We start from the raw sequence: 18028 nt of genomic DNA on the forward strand, positions 1-18028 counted from the left end.
ATTACAGCATAGCTCCATAGACTTCCATGAATTAGCACGGGGTTGAAATGCTTAACGATGACTGACACACATGTGTTTAGATGACGCTCCCTCACACATGCAATTCATTTGGCCCCCGAGTGCCATCAGAGGTCTCTTGGCAGGCCCATCGAGTTTTTGCAGTAACGCGAGGCATGGTGGCAGCGCATCAGGCCGGCTCACATTTCAAACGGGCGCCTCGCTTGACGCGGCTTTTCGCAAGTCCTTCTAGAAATAATGTCTGGGGTGGTAATATTTGAATGCCGTCTCCAAGGGCTCTCGGTTTACCCCTTCCGCCCTCTCTGCACACTGCATAGAGACAGGGAATGCACCAATAGGATAACACAGAGGGTGACACTACCTTAAGTACACAGCTACTCGCTGATTGCTTTGTCTATCAGTGGTTATTTTGAGGTCAAGATATGTCCCTTTACATGGGGTGCGGAGCGGTTCATTGAGTAGTTATCACAAACACATTCATGTAGATACAGACGCAGACTAATGATTAAGTCACACTTAGAGACACCTTGTCTGACACTCTCTCACTGTCTCTCACTCTCACACACACACACTCGCTTGATCGTTCTCACAGCTCTTCACACACCCTTGAGAGATTTGATCACTGGCCCTCTCAGCAGACAATGAGCTATTTCTAATCTAAACCCACTGTGTAAAATGAGACTCCCTTGTGGACTGTGTCTAAACCCCCTGCCTTCCACACCCCCGATTCTCTTCACCCCCAGCAAAGAGATCCCCTGGGCTCGGTGTGGAGGGTGGTCTGCCCTGCTCCCCTCCCCAGGTTCTGTGTGGAGTAGCAGGGTTCGAGTCTTGGGAGGGATCTAACAGCAGCTGCCACAGTCACTTGTTAGATGGGACTGTCGACCGTAGATAGCACAGCTGTCAGTCAAAGCTGTTGCGGCGCATTTTGTACAAGGGGGTGGTGACACGTTGAACTTCAACCAACTGCTGAGGCTTGTTCATGGCTGGACACATGACAGTGCACCTGTATCTTGGCCAGCTGTCCCCCACTTTACAGGTGCATTCTCAGAAGCTCTGTGGTTTATCCAGTAAAGAAGTGCCTTTTCGTCCTACTACTGCATTTTGCAGTTAATGGTATTTGAATGCCATTCTCTCACCATGATCGTTATTTGAAGAAGTATAAGGAAGAAGTATGAGGACCCTATCATAAACTTGATTTGAAATTGAAAATATTATATAGGATAATCTTCTTTTTTATTATTATTATTTTTTTTATTAAAGATTTATTTTTGGCATTTTATTAGACAGTTACAGTGAGAGAGAGACAGGAAGGTATGGGAGAGAGTGTGAGGGGAGGACATGCAGCAAAGGACCGCAGGCCAGATTTGAACCCAGGTCGCTGCGGGAAGGACTGAGCCTTATGGTACATGCCCTACTCGGTGAGCCACCAGGGCACCCCTAGGATAATCTTCTTGAGTGTGATTGGACTTCTTGACTGTGGATTGGAGACTCTAAATTGTCTATTGATATGAATGTGAGTGATTGTCTAGTCTGCATTAGCCCTGTGATGGACTGGCAACCGGGGTGTTTTGCTGCCTTCTGCCCCATGTACGTATGCTGGGATTGGCTCCAACCCTTCATCACCCTGAGAGGGAATAAGTGGGTAAAGAAAATTAATGAATGAAAATCTTCTTGACAAGTTGTGCTACTAAAGGTCCATCTGAGCTGAGCTGCTGAGTAGTGTAAAGGCATGTTGTCACCTGCTGAACTAGTTATTTCATTTTTACTTTGAGCAGTTTTGCCTTCATCAGACTGTAGACAATAGAGAGAGATAGTGGTTCTCACTTAAAAACACTGTCTAAATTACCTCTAACATCTTTTATTCACGACACACTGAGGTAGACATAGAACCGAAACGTCTGTGTTCTTTTTTCCTCCCCTGCGCTCTCTTGAATAAAAGATGTTAGAGGTAATTTAGTCTACGGACAGTGTTTTTGAGTGCGAACCACTGCTGTAAGTCTCGAATGATCCTACTTGGTTATATGCACCAAACAAAGTTAATTAAATATAAACAGTAGACCTGGTTGAGTGTGATGGTATTGCTTCTCTCTTAGTAGAGAGAGATAGGGAAGACTGGAAGAGAGAGGGGGGTGACATGCGACTAAGATCCCAGGCCAGACCCAAACCAGGACATCACAGTCACATGGCACATACCCCAGGCAACTGAGCCGCCAACATGCCCCGTTATTGCATTTTTTTCATATGGAGTTGAAAAGGAAAATCAGTTGAAGTCACCTTAAACATATCGATGGCAGAAAACCTGAAGCAAATTACTAGATTACGCATTCCTGCACATATCAAAATCAGAATCACAGAACCTGGATAGCATCTCACATATTGTGTGCACCCAGTTCAAGTCATACATAACACTGTTAACTGTGCAGTACTAAGTTTTACAGGTGATACAGTGATCAGCATCAGTATCAGAATCACTTGACTTCAATAAAGAATCAACTGACTACAATACATACAAATGTACAAGAAATTGGTCTTAGTGGCATTGGTGCAGATACATATCAACAAATGACATTGTAACACAGTACATACTGACAAGGTGTTGAGTGTCCAGTCAAGCATAAGCCCAGTTGTACTGAAAAGAGTGAATAGCATGATATTTGAGTGTTATAGAACATAATAATTCCCGAGGCTGTAAAGTGGCAAAGTACGCAAAGCATAGTGATAGCATGATTGTATAGAGAACAGTAGCACTGTTGAGTGGTGAGGAAGAGTCTGGAGATTGTGGGGGTGTACTGGGGTGAGTCTCAGGAGGGCTGGTTAAGAAGGGTGATCACTCTTGGAAAGCAGCTTTGTAGATGACGGGTTATAGGCTCAATGCACTGGTACTGTCTCCCAGACATTGCCTGGGTGGGCAGCGTTGATAACCGTCTTTCCTGCCCTTTTCTTCACCCTGTTTTCATGCAGTTCCTTGAAGGAGGGCAGCTGGCAGCCAATTATCACCTCAGTTGTGCTGACATCACGCGGGAGATGGCACTTGGAACAAGAGGAGGTGGAGCAGAGCCAGATGCTGACTGGACTGGAGGATGCTTTTGATTGTTGATCTGTAGAATTGGAGTAGGACTGGGTGAGATGTTGAGCTTGTTCTGGTCCCATTGTACGGGACATCTCTTGGTGATGGTGACCCCTGGGAACTTGAAATATTGAGTTCACAACGGAGTGACTGAGCATATTCTGCTCCAGGTTGTTGACAGCACACCATGGTGGGAAGACATTACATGTTCCAGAACAATGCAAAATGCTAAGTGCATGGACGGTTATTAGTCCAAGCAATAATGGTTCAGGTGTCTGGAAGTTTGTGAAAGACAGAGTGAGGAAGAAGGTGACAGAGCCTGTGTATCAGGATATTTCATATTGGGCAGCAGAATATCCAAGGTATGGGTGGTAGGGGTGATGGGAGAGATACATACTACTCAGACCCAAATCTGTGAAAGAAGCTGCTTTGATGTGAGGTAAGCATTGTTTATAATGAACCTGTGGCATTTGTCAGAAGTGTGTCTGACAAACATGCAGTGTCCTGTAGAAATGAGGTTCCTGCATACAAATGATGGTCTGGTGTACTGGGCAACTCTGGGTTTATGTCCAGGGAATACCAGACTTATCCAGTTCCAAATATTGAACAGACTTTATTGGACACCTTCTAAGCTCTGTAGAGCTCGGCTCAAGGATGATTCCATATGTTGGAGATGTCCCGCTCAAGGCACACTGGTCATGCTCTTTGATGCTGCCCCAAGGTACTACACTTTTGGTCTAACATTCATGCAAGTGTTGGGAATATTATAGGGACCTTCCACCCCTGACTGTTTATTCTGGGCAACGCTTCTCTACTGCAAGATATTCCCTTGTTTAAAGTGGAATAAGTCCAGACTGCACAGACTACTACTCCAACAATGGAAATCAGTCCACGCTCTGTCTTTGACTGACTGGTATCTTCTGCTCAGCAAAATCACAGTTTATGACAAACTGTCCTTCTGTCTCAATCAGATTTTCTCTGTGGAAATGGGAAGGGTACTTGTGGAAGGCCCCTGAAGATGATATATATATATATTTTACATTTTTGTCCTTATGTACTTGTTTTTAAACTTTTTATTGTTCTCTGGGGAGGCATTTGGTTCCAATTGTGATGTCACTGCAAAGACCTCAGATGTCAGTGTTATACTTTGTACCAGAAAATGTTTCATAAAATAGACATCATTAAAAAAAAGAAGTGAGGTTCCTAAATGGAAAACATGTTGCAGTTGATAACACCTTTGCACAGTGGAAACTTGTGGTAGATTACCCTTGGAGTGAGCAGAACAAACACAGGCCTTCGGGGCTCCAGCGCTCAAAGAGTGAGGATCTAACGGATGACAGTCTTCCACACAAACCCATGCACACTCACACTAGACTCCTTGTCTCTGATCTATTCAAAGACACCATTCATAGCTAGATGAGGTCTGATCATAAATATGCTCCCCTAAATCATGCAAGTAAGCTTTCTGCAGTGTTACAGTGTGTTGCAACAGATCAAACCTGCATCCTGCTAGCTAGATCATCAAGCAGATGTTGCTCCAGTACAGCCTGGGTGAGGTCATACCTCAGGAGAGAAGGGGGTCTGTACATCTGGAGCTGGCTGGAGCATTGTAAGTGATAGCCATCATGACATCACCTCTTCCTGGTCTGGCCTCCAAAGACAGATCTGTAGGGCAAAAATAGACCGCTCCTCAAACAAAGCTGATGACTGATTTAGTTTGCTGCAAAAATAATTACACTGGTGAGGACATTTAAGGTCAAATGTCATGGAGTAAGGAGAGTCGTTGTGGTACTGTGGCGGACATTTATAGAAAGGAGATTAGTGAAATGTTTTAGGATACATATAAATATATAACAATAGGACATAGTGCTCAATGGGCAGTGAGCTTGCCTATGCTCTTCCCCAATATCATGACGCTATATAAAATTAATGTTGCCACGGCGTTACAAATAAGTCCTGTACATGGAAATCACTTGCAGAAACTGTAGTAAGGATTTCAAAATGTTTTCTGGGCCTAGGCTTACTGGTAATGTTCCAACTACAGCAGGTAGCATCCACAAATGAACCGTAGGATACGAGTGGCCAACCTGGGAATTCCTTCCTCATTTGCTCTCTGGGAACGCTTGAAACTGGACCCGGACACTGTGATGATGTCACCAATCTTGAATTGATCCCTGCAGCTGCCCTGTGACCAGGACATGTGTGCATGTGTATGTGAGTGTGTCATGGGGAGAAGGGGCAAGTTTGATAGAGTTTTGGACAAGATCAGGCATTTACATTACAAGCTCACTTAACTGCCCAACCTAATTAGATAATCCTCTTTCAACTCCCATTCAGCTCGTTCCTGAGTAAACTTACTCGGGCTTGCTCGTGTGTAAGCATGGTGTCATATGTTGCTCTCAGCTAGCTAAGTGCACCACCCGTCTCCTCTTCCCCCCTCCTCCGCCCTCGTTTTAAAGACTTGGCCCTTGGGGGAGACCCATCGATCATGACCATTTACCACAGTCCTCCCTCTCAGGAAATCCCAGCAACAGTCCTGCTCAACCCCTGTTAGCTGCCCACTGATAAACTCTCCTTTGTCTCACTCTTTATGAGCCCACATGAGAGGGCTGAAGGTTAGTTTTTTTTTTGTTTTGTTTTTTTACCTCTGGCTATAGTAGTAGTTTGTCATGGGTGTAGGACACCAGATCACATCATTTTCACTACACAACAAAATTAATATTGTTATGACATGCATCATAGTTTGTCCTAGGGGGCATCCAAAGAAAGCTTGTCTAGATAACACCATTCACACATGCAATTAAATTCCCAATACAAATAAAAGAAGATAATAAAAGACAATAAAAGATGCATCAGCATTGTGATTAGGGCTCCAAGCTATATTTAACCTGAAGTGAAATTGCACCTAATTAGGATAATACATTGATTTCCCTACACCACCTATGTAGAGCCCCATTTACATTTGGCATTAAAATTCCAAGGATTCTGATAAAAATGCACCTAGATTGTGTTAATATGGGGCACTAAGCCACATTTAAACAGTAAATACTCCAAAGCAAGATTGAAGACAGATTTTCATGAATGTAAATAGTCAGGTTGTTATCCACATGTTATTCACACCTGATTAAATGTGGCTTGGAAGCCTAACTTGGATTTATTTGGAAAATTAGATATGATAGCTGTTTCTGTAAAATTATACAGCAGTCACATAATCATTGTCTCTTTATGAACAAAAATGTGTCTATTTTATGTTTTGATACATAGCAGCATAATTGTCAACCGGGGTTTCCACACCTTGTCACTGAATGAAATTCCAAAACTTTTCCATTACTTCTTCATGGCCCCTTTTCAAATTTCCATGACCAAATGTACACTAAGTTTAAGCAATAGGTTGTTTTTCACTTTAGAATCAATGATTATATAACGTTTTTTTAAACTCTGTCAATAAAAAACAGTCAGCAACCAACAATATTTTCCTTCAACAGGGAGCCAGTTTCAGAGCCAGCCAAAGTGTTTTGAGACATTTGACAGTATTGTCAAATGTCCAAAACTTTTCTCCCTTCCATCATCTCTCCAGGCCAACATAAACATGGCTGATTAAATTGTTGTTAGCATAGCTTTTTGATAATACTAATTTCTTGCCATTTTCATTTACAAAATAAAGTGTCATGTGAACAGATAGAACTGTCCTCCAGTACAGAAGAGCAGTGAAGCTAGTGGTGCATACTGAGCCCATCTAGTGGTAACCTGTGGATGGTAAAAGACCCAGGCTACAAGCTCTTCAGTTCCATGATTGATGCAAATTGAGAAATTTTAGTGGCAGTCTGCTTGCATCATCATTATTTTGAAAATGCTGTGACATCATCTTGTCAAATATGCAATTTCTCAAATATCTCAGCTAAGTGAAATAGGACACTAAAACATTAATTCTAAAGAGCATAATGAGACACTTTTGGCATGATGCATTTCTGTTTCTCAGTTATAGAGTGGCGAGCTCCCTCTTGTGGACAAAAGGGTCCATTCAATTCACATATTGAAGAAAAAATAATACCATGCACAGGAAATAAGTTGATTTATTCATTAGATATTCTCTTTAAAATGACAGATATTGGGTTTTGTGAATCTGATGATAAAACACTCCTTTGAGTCCCAAAGGCGTGTATGTGCGTGTATACATATATATATGGGTGCTGGTCAGCCCAGCAAACAGCAAGTGCAAGGGCTTTTAAAGCCAGTGTTCCCCAGCCTGTTCCTCAGTGACACCCCAGATTCATGATGTTGCTCTGTTTCAGCACTAGATCACCTGATTACAAGAGTTAGAATAATTCAACAGGATGGATTGGATTTGTGCCAGAGCCGCACTTCTTCCTATGTCCATTCAGTAAAGGACCTTGAGGAGCGGAGTGAGAAATCATGGACCCTAGGAAAGCGTGCTGCTGGGTCTCTCCTGTGTTTCTCCTCCACAGTAGATGAGGCGTTGAAGGACAGTGGAGTTCTCTCTCTCTCTCTCTTATGGAAGGAATGGGTTCTTAGTCATCCAGGAAGAAGTAGTTGCCACTCTTCTTCTGCTCCGTATCCTGAGAGGATGATGATACAGAGATGTGGTGAGGTAAGAGAGAGAGGGGAAGGTGTCCAGCGCTGATTTGCAGGTTGAAGTAAACGCTCAAATGCAAAATCTGCCAAATGAAAAGACAGCTAAAACTTGAGTTTATTCACAGCATCCCATACCTTTACGGAGTTCATCTTGTTGATTCTTGGTCGGAAGTTTTTGGGATCTCGCCTGAATGTGATCTCCAGCCGCGATAAGAACTTGTTCATCCCTGCAAGTAAGGTCTGCGGCCTGAAAAAGGAAATGAGGTTGAAGCCGTATGTTAAGCATCCTGCTTTACTCCGACTCATTTCTCATTTTCCTCTCATTTCTTAAGTTAATGTGATATCTGAGCAAGTATTTCAATAGCTTAAAGCAATATTTCACTTTAGAATGAAGATTTTCAGCTTTTGTCAAAAATATTTGTGCTTCTAGTGCACAGAAATTTCAATTCAAATTCCACATTGCACTGTATATGCGAAATGGCTCTATGGTGTACGCTCACTAGTTAGTGTTGATACAATCCACAACACATCAGCTACAGCACAGTGTCTTACGTGTTAGCAGCGGTGCTCTTGGAGGGAATACCGTCGAACACGATGACACGGTCTGCCAGGTAGGTGGCCATGATGAAGTCGTGTTCCACTACAAAGGCCGTCTTCTTGGCGTGGAGGATGAATCTATGAAAAAGCCGTAATGTACATCACACTTCTGTCATCATCAAGATCTGCTCAGAAGCGTTGCACTGTCTACGCGACAATGTGTTTTACCGTTTGATGACCCTGGCCGCCACGAGACGCTGCTCTGAATCCAGGTAGGCAGAGGGCTCGTCTATCAGATAGACGTCGGCTGGTTTCCCCAGACACAGGGTCAGGGCCACCCGCTGCAGTTCACCTCCTGAAAGGTTTTGGACCTAGAGCCACCACACACACACACACACACACCAACACAGAGTCAGGCTGAGATGAGCAATGAGCCACTGGTGGTTAGAATGAATTAAAAATCTTTCTCTTCCTGTGTGATACTCACGTCTTGGTCAATGATGCTGTCCATCTGCATGGGCTTCATGACATCTGTGACAAACTGAGGGTGTGTGTAGGCATCACGGATCTTGTTGTGAAGCAGGGCCCGCACACTGCCCTACAGACAGATTAGCGGACTTTGTTAACTGTTAGGTCACACTGAGGAAAGTAGACCTTACGTTCAGGCTGAAACCTACTTTGAATTTAGGGCTGATTTTCTGTGGTTTGTAGCTGACGTTGAGGATAGGCACTTCACCTGAGGGGGAGAATGAAAATGAATAAAATTGAATTTATTTTCTTAAAAAAAAAACGGTCAAACTGCCAAAGGCAACACCATGCACAAAGGGTTGAATTAATTAATCTCCTTGCCTCCTTCATCTGGTTTCAGACGCCCAGCCAGCATTCTGATGAATGTCGTTTTACCTGTCCCTAAACAAGTAGAAAAATCCAATTAGTGTTTAGACATAAGATTATTTAAACTGCAACACACATGCACACACACATAAACATACACAAATACATCCATTACCGTTCTCTCCCAGCATGACCATGATTTCGGAGTCTGTGAACTCTCCCTCCAGAATCTCCAGGGAAAAGTTGCCAAAGGCCTTCTTCATGTTTGGGTACTGGTAGCGGCACAACTTCTTGACCTCCTCCTCACTGGCCGTCTCAGCTACCTTAAACACCAGCGAGGTCTCTCTAAAACGCAAATTCTCTGTGGGCACGTAGCCGTCCAGGAAGATGTTGATGCCTGAGGTGAAGAGAAGGAAAAGAAGCAAGGGGTTCTTTTAGTGCTGTTAAAAGGGAAACAAGGGGCACCCCAGTGGCTCAACTGGTAGAGTGCCTATTTTATGTTTTGCATTGTATGTGAGGTCCTGTCCAAAGTGTAGCTTCCAGTTATTTGTGTCAGTAGCCATATCACTTGTGTGGAGAAACACACACAAACTTCAAGAACACAAAGAGGCCAGTAGTGGGATAGTGTAGCTACCTTCCCTGACGCCGAACGGCATGGTGACCACTCCGTACGCACTGGGAACCCCATAGAAACAGCAGATGAAGTCAGACAGGTAGTCCAGGACACTCAGGTCGTGCTCCACCACGATGATATATCTGTGGGGGACAGAAGATTCATCCTTTCAGGCAGGTAGGACCCGGTTGAATACTTTTAAAAATCCATCCATCTCCTTCCTTGCAGTAAACATCCTAATATGGAGAGTTATTTGTGTCACTGACCTGTCTGGGCTGATGAGGGAGCGGATGGCGATGGCAGCTTTTAAACGCTGTTTAACATCCAGGTAACTGGACGGCTCGTCAAACATGAAGCTGAGGAATAAACAGGAAATGTGCAGTGAAATAGTACTGATATCGTACAAATCAATGATGAGACCAAGCTTTTTCAGTTGCCTTGTTAATTCAATCCATCAGTAGAAACTGATATGGTGTAATAAACACAATGGGCCTCATGCAAGAACTGTGCGTATGCACAGATTTGATCTTAAAATGTTCGTATGTATATCAATATATTGGAATTCATCAATATTCTATTTATTATATATAATTTCAATTTGTTCATAGGTAAGATCAAAATTTAAGAATGCTGGGGACCGCTCTTATTTCAGTACGCACAATCTTGTTGCACTTTGTGCCAGGGTTCAGAAGGCAAATGTTTTTTTTAAAAGCTTAGTATATACATTATGAAAACACTTAAGAATCTGCAATGTGGACAGCACACTGAAGCCAAAGACATTTGCAGAAGGAAATAAAGATTCTGTTGATCAATTTCTTTTTGTTTCCTTCATTACTTCATCAATTATTCTTGTCTCCTAAAAACATCACGAAAATATTAAATTGATTTGAAAAGGGCATGTGAACTGCAGAACAAAGAGGCTAGCCTAGATTCTGCACTAAGGATCTATAATTTGGATTGCTTCTTACCATCATTCTCAGCTCTTCATAATTGATCGAGCAGTATGTTGGGGCTCTCCGAGTTCGGTCAAGGGTGGTGCTGGGCAATAAAACAATATTGATAATTATCCTGATTAAATTTTCCTCTATAACCTTCAATAATGACCATAGCAGAGTTTCTCTCAGGAACTGAAGGATAATTCTGATTTTCAACCTGGACCTTATTTTCCCAATCAATCAGAACAATTGTGTTCAAAATTTGATCACACACTGCGCAAGTTTCCTGAATCTGACTTTGGATTTTCTTACTTGTCTTTTACTGCATTTTGTAAGAACAAATTTAAGAGAAAAATAAGAAAAAATTCATGCATGAGGCCCATTGGGCCAATCTATTAGTACAAGCCTTGATTAGATCTTGTTGGAGCGTCAACAGCAGACCGGTAATGAACCTTACATGTCGGCCTTCTGGATGCAGACAACAGCACAGGCAAAGCGCTGCAGCTCCCCTCCTGAGAGGTCCTCTACATTTCTGTCCCTGAGATGAGTCAGATCTGAGAGAGAGAGAGGGGATTATAATGAGAAACAGAGACGAAGAGAGAGAGAGAGAGGAATTCCAACCTCTACTATAATAAACAGCTGCTGACCGAGTGGTTCTCTGTAAATCATTCAAAAATAACAGATTCCATGAGCAATGAAATGCGAAAGGCTGTTCTGATCAATTTAAGATGCTATCCTAGATGAGTGAAACAGACTGGCTATTTAGGGCACCCGCAAACTATCAACTATGCCACTATTATACTCTTTCACCCATCACTGACTGGCCCAGTGAGCTCATGTGGCACAGGACGTCAGCAAACAGTGGGACAATAATGACATTATAGTCCCATTGCATTTTGGACACTAATAAACTGCTGATCCCATCACATGCTGCTATTGTTAGGTGGGACCCAAATGCAGGACACGGACAGGGTGGTGTTGGTAAGGAAAGGTTTTATTGTAAGGGAGGATCTGGATGAGGGGCTAATAGCAGGGAACCTGAATTCGGTGGCTGCAGGGGGGAGTGATGGTGAGGAGGTGCGGGGCTTGGCGTGAGCGTGGGATGAGGGGAAGCGTGGCAGCAGGTGTAGCTTGGAGGCTAGGAGGTTGCTACTAGGCAGGCAGGGAGACAGGCAGGAGGACAGGTAGGCGAGTGATGATCCTGGGACACAAGAGAGGCTGGTTAATAACAGGAAACACGAAGAGACAAAGTCACTAGGAGTTTAAACTAGATTTGGCCTTGAAGCGTAACTACCACTGAGGTTGAAACAACAATCTGGCGAAGAATGGTTGAAGAGCCGGGGTAGATATACTGCAGGCAGGTGAGCTGATGAGAGGCAGGTGAGCAGACTGGGAGAGGTGATGAGCCGACTGCAGACAGGTGTGCAGGATGAGCAGAGCCGGGAGCCAGGAGAACGAGGAAGAGAGACCACGCCCACGCCAATACACACACAAACAAAACATAGACAGAGAGAGAGACAGACAGGGGAGCACTGGGAACACAGGGAAGGGGAAACACAAGGAAACACTAGGGAATCTTCTTGGGTACGACCACGGCCGTAACAGCTATAACACACTTGCATACATGCAGAGGGAGATAGCTAGATAAAAGCGTTGAGTCTCAACGTACCAAGCTGCTCACAGACCACATCCTCACTTTTGGTGTCATCTTTCCTGTTCAGGATGGAACCCACGTTTCCCTGGTGACGGAGTGAACAGCTATCAGCCGCTGGACATTCTAACGATCGTATTTACAAGCCACTATCCGTTCACACAGAAATGCAATTTTGTCTCTCCAGAATGTTACCATCTGTGATCACTGCAACCAAAAAAATCACTTGTGTTTTTTTTCTTCTCTTCAAAATTGCAAGACAATTTTCTGTATTTTCTGTCAACATTTGTGGACCATGTTTTGATGCCAATTTTTGAGACTGTATTTGAAATGATGTGCTTATTGACAAGAAATGTAATTACTGTATAATGAGATAAAATGTCCATGACTTGTAAATGTGGTGACTGATTTCAGAATGAGGGGGGTTTATATGGTTAGAGTGTGGTAATAGGACCACCTTGCAAGTAATTGCAATATTTGAAGAGAACTTTTGATTTTGAGGGGAAAAAATTTACAGAAATTAATAATGTGACTAGAAAAGATAGCAGGAAAAAAGTAATCTTGTAGCAACTGATGTATTATGCAGTGATGTATTATCTGTACTGCCAGGTAATGTAATGTAATGACTAGACTAGTAATAACTTGTCAAAATGTAACAAAATATTCCTCTAAATGGGTTGAAAATGTAATTAACGCCTGTTCATGTAATAAATTCCTGAATAATAAAATAACATTATTACAATTAACTACTCTTTATTACTTCACAAAGGTGTGTAACATAATTTTAAGTGATGATGTAATAATACTGGCAAAAAATGTAATAATTTAGAGCATTCTTCTTATTCTACTATGATGATTATCACATTAGTCATTATTACATCATTATTACATCAGTTAAAAGTTGTACAACCCTTATGAAATAAAAATCACTGTATAATGTAATAAGTTATGTAAGAAGTTATATTATCGAGAAAATTACATTAGCAGGTGTTAGTAAATTTTCAACCCATTTAAAAAGGGACATTTTATTCCATTTTGACAAGTTCTTACATTAATCAGCAAATATTATATTATCAGTTGCTACTATCCCCTTGCAAAGAAACAAAAGTTATATGTCCAAAAACCATTAAATCCTGAAAAAAGTAGAGCGATAAATCACATCCCTGAATTCTGAAAAAGTTTACGCCCAACACTATCACAGTGTGTAGGAGAACTGAAACGGAGAACTGAAACTGAGAACTGAAACAGTGTGTGGAACTGAACTGACCTTGACAGTTTTGGGGATCTGGTCCACGTACTGAGGCTTCACAATAGCCTTGAGGTCGTCCTCTAGGATCTTGGTGAAGTAGTTCTGCAGCTCTGAACCACGGAAATACGTGAGGATCTCCTGCCAGTCCGGGGGAGCCTGGTAAGACACAGAGCACATTAGCTGATTAGATAGATTTTAATAATATTAATCATGCTAACAGACTTAGTCATATAGACCCAGATGTGTGTCAGACTCACAGCTCATCACATGCCACTCTACCTGGCCCAAAAAAAAAAAAAACTTTACTCATCTAAGTTTATCTTTCCTACTCTCCTGACGCAGCATGTAAATGTCATTCATCCAAACACATTTGAATCAAGGAAAGATTATCTGTGAAATAAAATGCTAAACTAGACACTATTTCTCATTGTTTCTCAATTGTTTCTCAATTAAGTGTTTCTTAAATTCCTTTACATAAAAATAGCTAAACTTTTGTCTCAGTCACTTTTTTCATAATTTCTTGTCTGGTATGCAAACAGTGTTGATTATGGTGGAATATCAATCCTTACATTTCACTGACAACAAAATTCAGTGAAGAATCAAGATTTTAATCAGTTGCGACTGAGTAAATATGGTAAACAAAAGGCAGTTGAGCTGCCTAATGTCCTGCCATGTAAATTTATGCAGCAAGGTGCTCCAAAATACTCTATGGAGGGAACCTGTGGTGTAAAGTAGGAAGTTTTTATCATGTATTGTTCTTGAATGAATGTTCACAAGTGTCACGCCAACACCCACAAGAAGAAATGGAAGTCTCTGCCAGGAAATAATTCCTAAAAACATGTTGTGCGGATTGGTTTTACAAATGTATATCACAGCCTGTAGACTATACTACCTAGATGCAAATTAACGTAGATAGCCCACTAATATAACAATTCAATTTACCTTTTTTATATCCTGTGTTAAATGTTCTAGTGTCAAAGAACAGCAGGAATGACAGAAAGGTACATTTATGAACACTCCATCTTCACTCACATCATACTCTCCCAGGTTGGGTTTCTGTTTTCCAGCCAGAATCTTCAGTGCTGTAGATTTCCCAATTCCGTTGCTTCCCACCAGTCCCAGCACCTCTCCGGGCCTGGGGACTGGCAATCTGGAATTCCACAGGACAAAAGATATATTTAGTAAACAAAGCTAGTTAAACAGTATAAGATTAGATAGCAAGGTAAACAAGCACGATTCACTGATTCGATACATCTTGAGCTTGAACCCACCTATGCAACTTGAAGGAGTTGGCACAATATCTGTGAGTGGTCTGATCCTCAAGGCTGCTTGGCAGGTTGATGATGGAAATGGCCCCGAATGGACATTTCTGTGAATGAAAACATCAGCTCAAGTTATTCAACTGCACATCAGAACCCAAGTCCTTGTTTTGCAGGGTTTTTTTTGGTTTTTTTTAATTGAGTTCCAAAAAGATACAAACATCAGGCAGTATGAAATGACGACAGAAAATCCACTACATCATACGAACGTGGTTCACAGAATAAGAAGCATAATTACATTGGCAAGTAAAAAATAAATAAATAAATAAATAAATAAAAATATGATGACTTTGATACAAGATACAGAAATATGAAAACAAATTATAACAAAATAAATAAATAAAATAATAACATAGAAAGTCATAAGTGCAGGAGAGGTTATGCAGGGAAAATTCGATAAAGTTTTTGAAAAAAGTTAGTAAAGTTAGTATAATCCTTAATAAAGGATTATAACACCAAGTTCTTCATTTGACTGAAATGAGACTTTGAGATCACTTACCTTAACACAAATTCCACATCCAATACAGAGCGACTCAGAAATCCAAGCAATTTTGCTCTGAGGTGTGACATCTATGCACAATTTACCTGGAGGAGGCACACCAAAGGAGAGGGAACACGGAGGTTTAAGATTAATAAACTGAAATGACAAAAAAAAACACTGATAACTGAGATCCATCTCCAGAGGCTTGAGGTCTCCTAACCCATTCGGACCACCGGGCAGCTCTTCTTGCACTCCTGGCGGCATCTCTTTGGCTTGCACTTGTTATGGTCGACGATAGCAATTCTGGTGTTTCTCTCCGACATCCTTCCTGCCTGTTAGGCTGTCGGCAGAGCAGAGCCTCCCCGCCTCAGCTGCTGCACTGCAGACACACAGGAAAGGGGATGGAGATGCTGCTCGGTCTTATGTATGCTACAGTTACAACACTTCTTGTAGGGTCAGAGTCTCGCCTGTTCAGCATGAGATTCTACTGCTTGACAGGCATGAAAACAAATGTCACGAATATGAAAGTGATGAATAACGTTATCACAAAGAATTTCGTTTTAAGAATAACCTAAGGATATGACAGTGTGGTGGTGGCTGTCTGCCACACTCTTGACTTATGACAGACATCACGCAGTTAAGCCAGCCAACAAGATGGTAAATCAACTGTTTGGTAAGCTGTAATGTTACATCAGCTGTAATGCATTATGGAATCGTTTCAGTGCAATTTCTCCATCATCAGCTATACAGGCTGAGTGATGGTTAGAAAACTACTGCTGACCATTGACACAGCAACGGTTGTTAACTACTTTTTAACGTGATAAAGCAGGCTATCGGGTTACCATTGACTAGCATGGTGTTAGCCAAACACAACAGACAGAAATCACGAGTATTGGCTGCTGACTTACCCGCTAACTATAGTATGTTAGTAACCCATGATGCTAACTAAGCAGGAGTCTACCTGTCAAACAATTCTGTAAAATGAATCATCCATCTGTTAATCAAACTCACCTCGTATCCCCAATTTAATGTCTGTGACCCTTTGCTACGATATGTAAGGGGCAATTCTGACGTTTAATTTGATGTTAGGCACGCAGCGTGTTGTCTAGGGGGAGCGAACGCCAGGAGGAGTCGCGCGCCCGTGCGTAAACCCTTGGTCACGCCCACAACCGTGAGTCACTGAAGTTGTATAAAACAGAGCGGGGGCATCTGAGGTAAAGACGAAGCGGGGCCATCTGATTCTGAGCTAGGAGTGTTGAAATACTTTGTCATAGAAGATAAAGCCTGGGAACTTGTGACACAATTCATGTCGCTTGAAAATGGCGTTATGTGCACACAACTGAACTTACATACATGACATTACGAAACCTTACGAAAAAAGAGCTATAATGATCCTGTAACTCATTTCAGTACCAAGCAAATCCCACACAAAACTGTAAGGCTTAATGGGCACTATATACAAACATTAAAGTCATGCCATAATGCATAAGAAATAGTATAAAGTATGATAAGGTCACTATAAACTCACTGTTCAGTGCCACCAACACACTGTATTTGACACAGTATATGCATATTATATATACATATTATACTGATTTATTGTTAGGGAAACTAGTGCAAGATTGTCAAAATAACAGATGGGTAATAAAACATTTCATGGTAATAAACAGTAACAGTACTGGGGTTACAGACAGTTTTGTAGAGTTGGTGAGGAGGAGAGAGTGCAGAGGTGAGTCTCAGGAGGGCTGGTTGAGCTGGGTGACAGCTCTTGGGAAGAAGTTGAGGTAACGCCTAGTAGTCTACTTCATTTCCTGCTTTAAATTGTTCTTCCAATCCAATTCAACAAGTGTTCAATACATGGCCTAATGCAGTGACAAGATATATTTAGGGTAGTTGTTGCTAAATTTACTACTAGTAGCCCTACTACTAGTACTACTACTACTATTACTAATTACAGATTACTAATTACGAAATTTCAGATAGGTGTAGGAGAGTAGTATTGTGATATTTTAACCTAAGTTGCGAATTTCTTTAAAATTGATTCCTTTTGTATTCATGCAGCACAGAGAACAAGCTACTCAACAACCACAGGGTATTATGAACCCTGTGCACCCTACGTAGGCCCACATCTATTATTAAAATTGACAACACAACAGAAATTGTTTCAATGCCCTTATTTTTAGCATATGTCAGTGTTTACTACTTTAATACTTTGGTACTCATACAGCCTTTTATAATGTTTATAGTTGTTGGTTGGTAGTTTGGGTTGTTGGTGGATGTATTGCAGCACAGAAAGCCAAAGGTCAGGCATAGTTTGAATAGTTGAATGTTAGACCTTCATTTAGAGTTTGTATGCACATCTCCTGTTTGTCCATAAGATGTCAGTGTTGTACTGCACAAAAAATATGGTACCATGTCCCAAAACGTTATGTCAATGGAGCTTTTGAGTGTCTCTTGGCAGCACCTGACCTCACAGCTAAACACTGGTACATTTGGACGGAAAATCAGACTCTCACTCAGGCTTCAAGAAACATTCCATGTCAAATTATTTAAACTTTCCCATCAAAATAGACTACATTTTTTGAGAACCTTTTTTAAACTGAAACTGTGTGCCAGTAATTCATGGAACTAACATGCAGGCCAGTGTTGATTTCTATGGTGCCAAAATAGACAGAGTAAAGCCTAAAGTAAAACAATATCTAAACCAATGGTTCATAACATCTCAGCATTG

General features: G+C 41.6%; 1 protein-coding gene across 1 annotated transcript; it reads right to left on the bottom strand.

Annotated features, from left to right (window-relative positions):
- Positions 1–7161: 7161 nt before the first annotated feature.
- abce1 (ATP-binding cassette, sub-family E (OABP), member 1) lies at positions 7162–16408 on the bottom strand. Its single transcript, XM_071521558.1, has 18 exons — positions 16309–16408; positions 15518–15676; positions 15316–15401; positions 14769–14866; positions 14530–14647; positions 13516–13653; positions 12267–12336; positions 11055–11151; positions 9929–10018; positions 9684–9805; positions 9225–9446; positions 9065–9124; positions 8893–8951; positions 8703–8813; positions 8444–8586; positions 8231–8353; positions 7814–7925; positions 7162–7662 (listed from the first exon to the last, which is right to left on the bottom strand). The coding sequence occupies exons 2-18, from the start codon at positions 15618–15620 to the stop codon at positions 7615–7617; spliced, it is 1800 nt and encodes a 599-aa protein (XP_071377659.1). The 5' UTR covers positions 15621–15676; positions 16309–16408; the 3' UTR covers positions 7162–7614.
- Positions 16409–18028: the final 1620 nt, after the last annotated feature.

The sequence above is a fragment of the Centroberyx affinis genome, unplaced genomic scaffold, assembly GCF_046629955.1.
Source record: "Centroberyx affinis isolate AG114_WGS23_722 - 3 ecotype Tasmania unplaced genomic scaffold, CSIRO-AGI_Caff_v1 ptg000898l_1, whole genome shotgun sequence".
NCBI classification, from domain to species: domain Eukaryota; kingdom Metazoa; phylum Chordata; class Actinopteri; order Beryciformes; family Berycidae; genus Centroberyx; species Centroberyx affinis.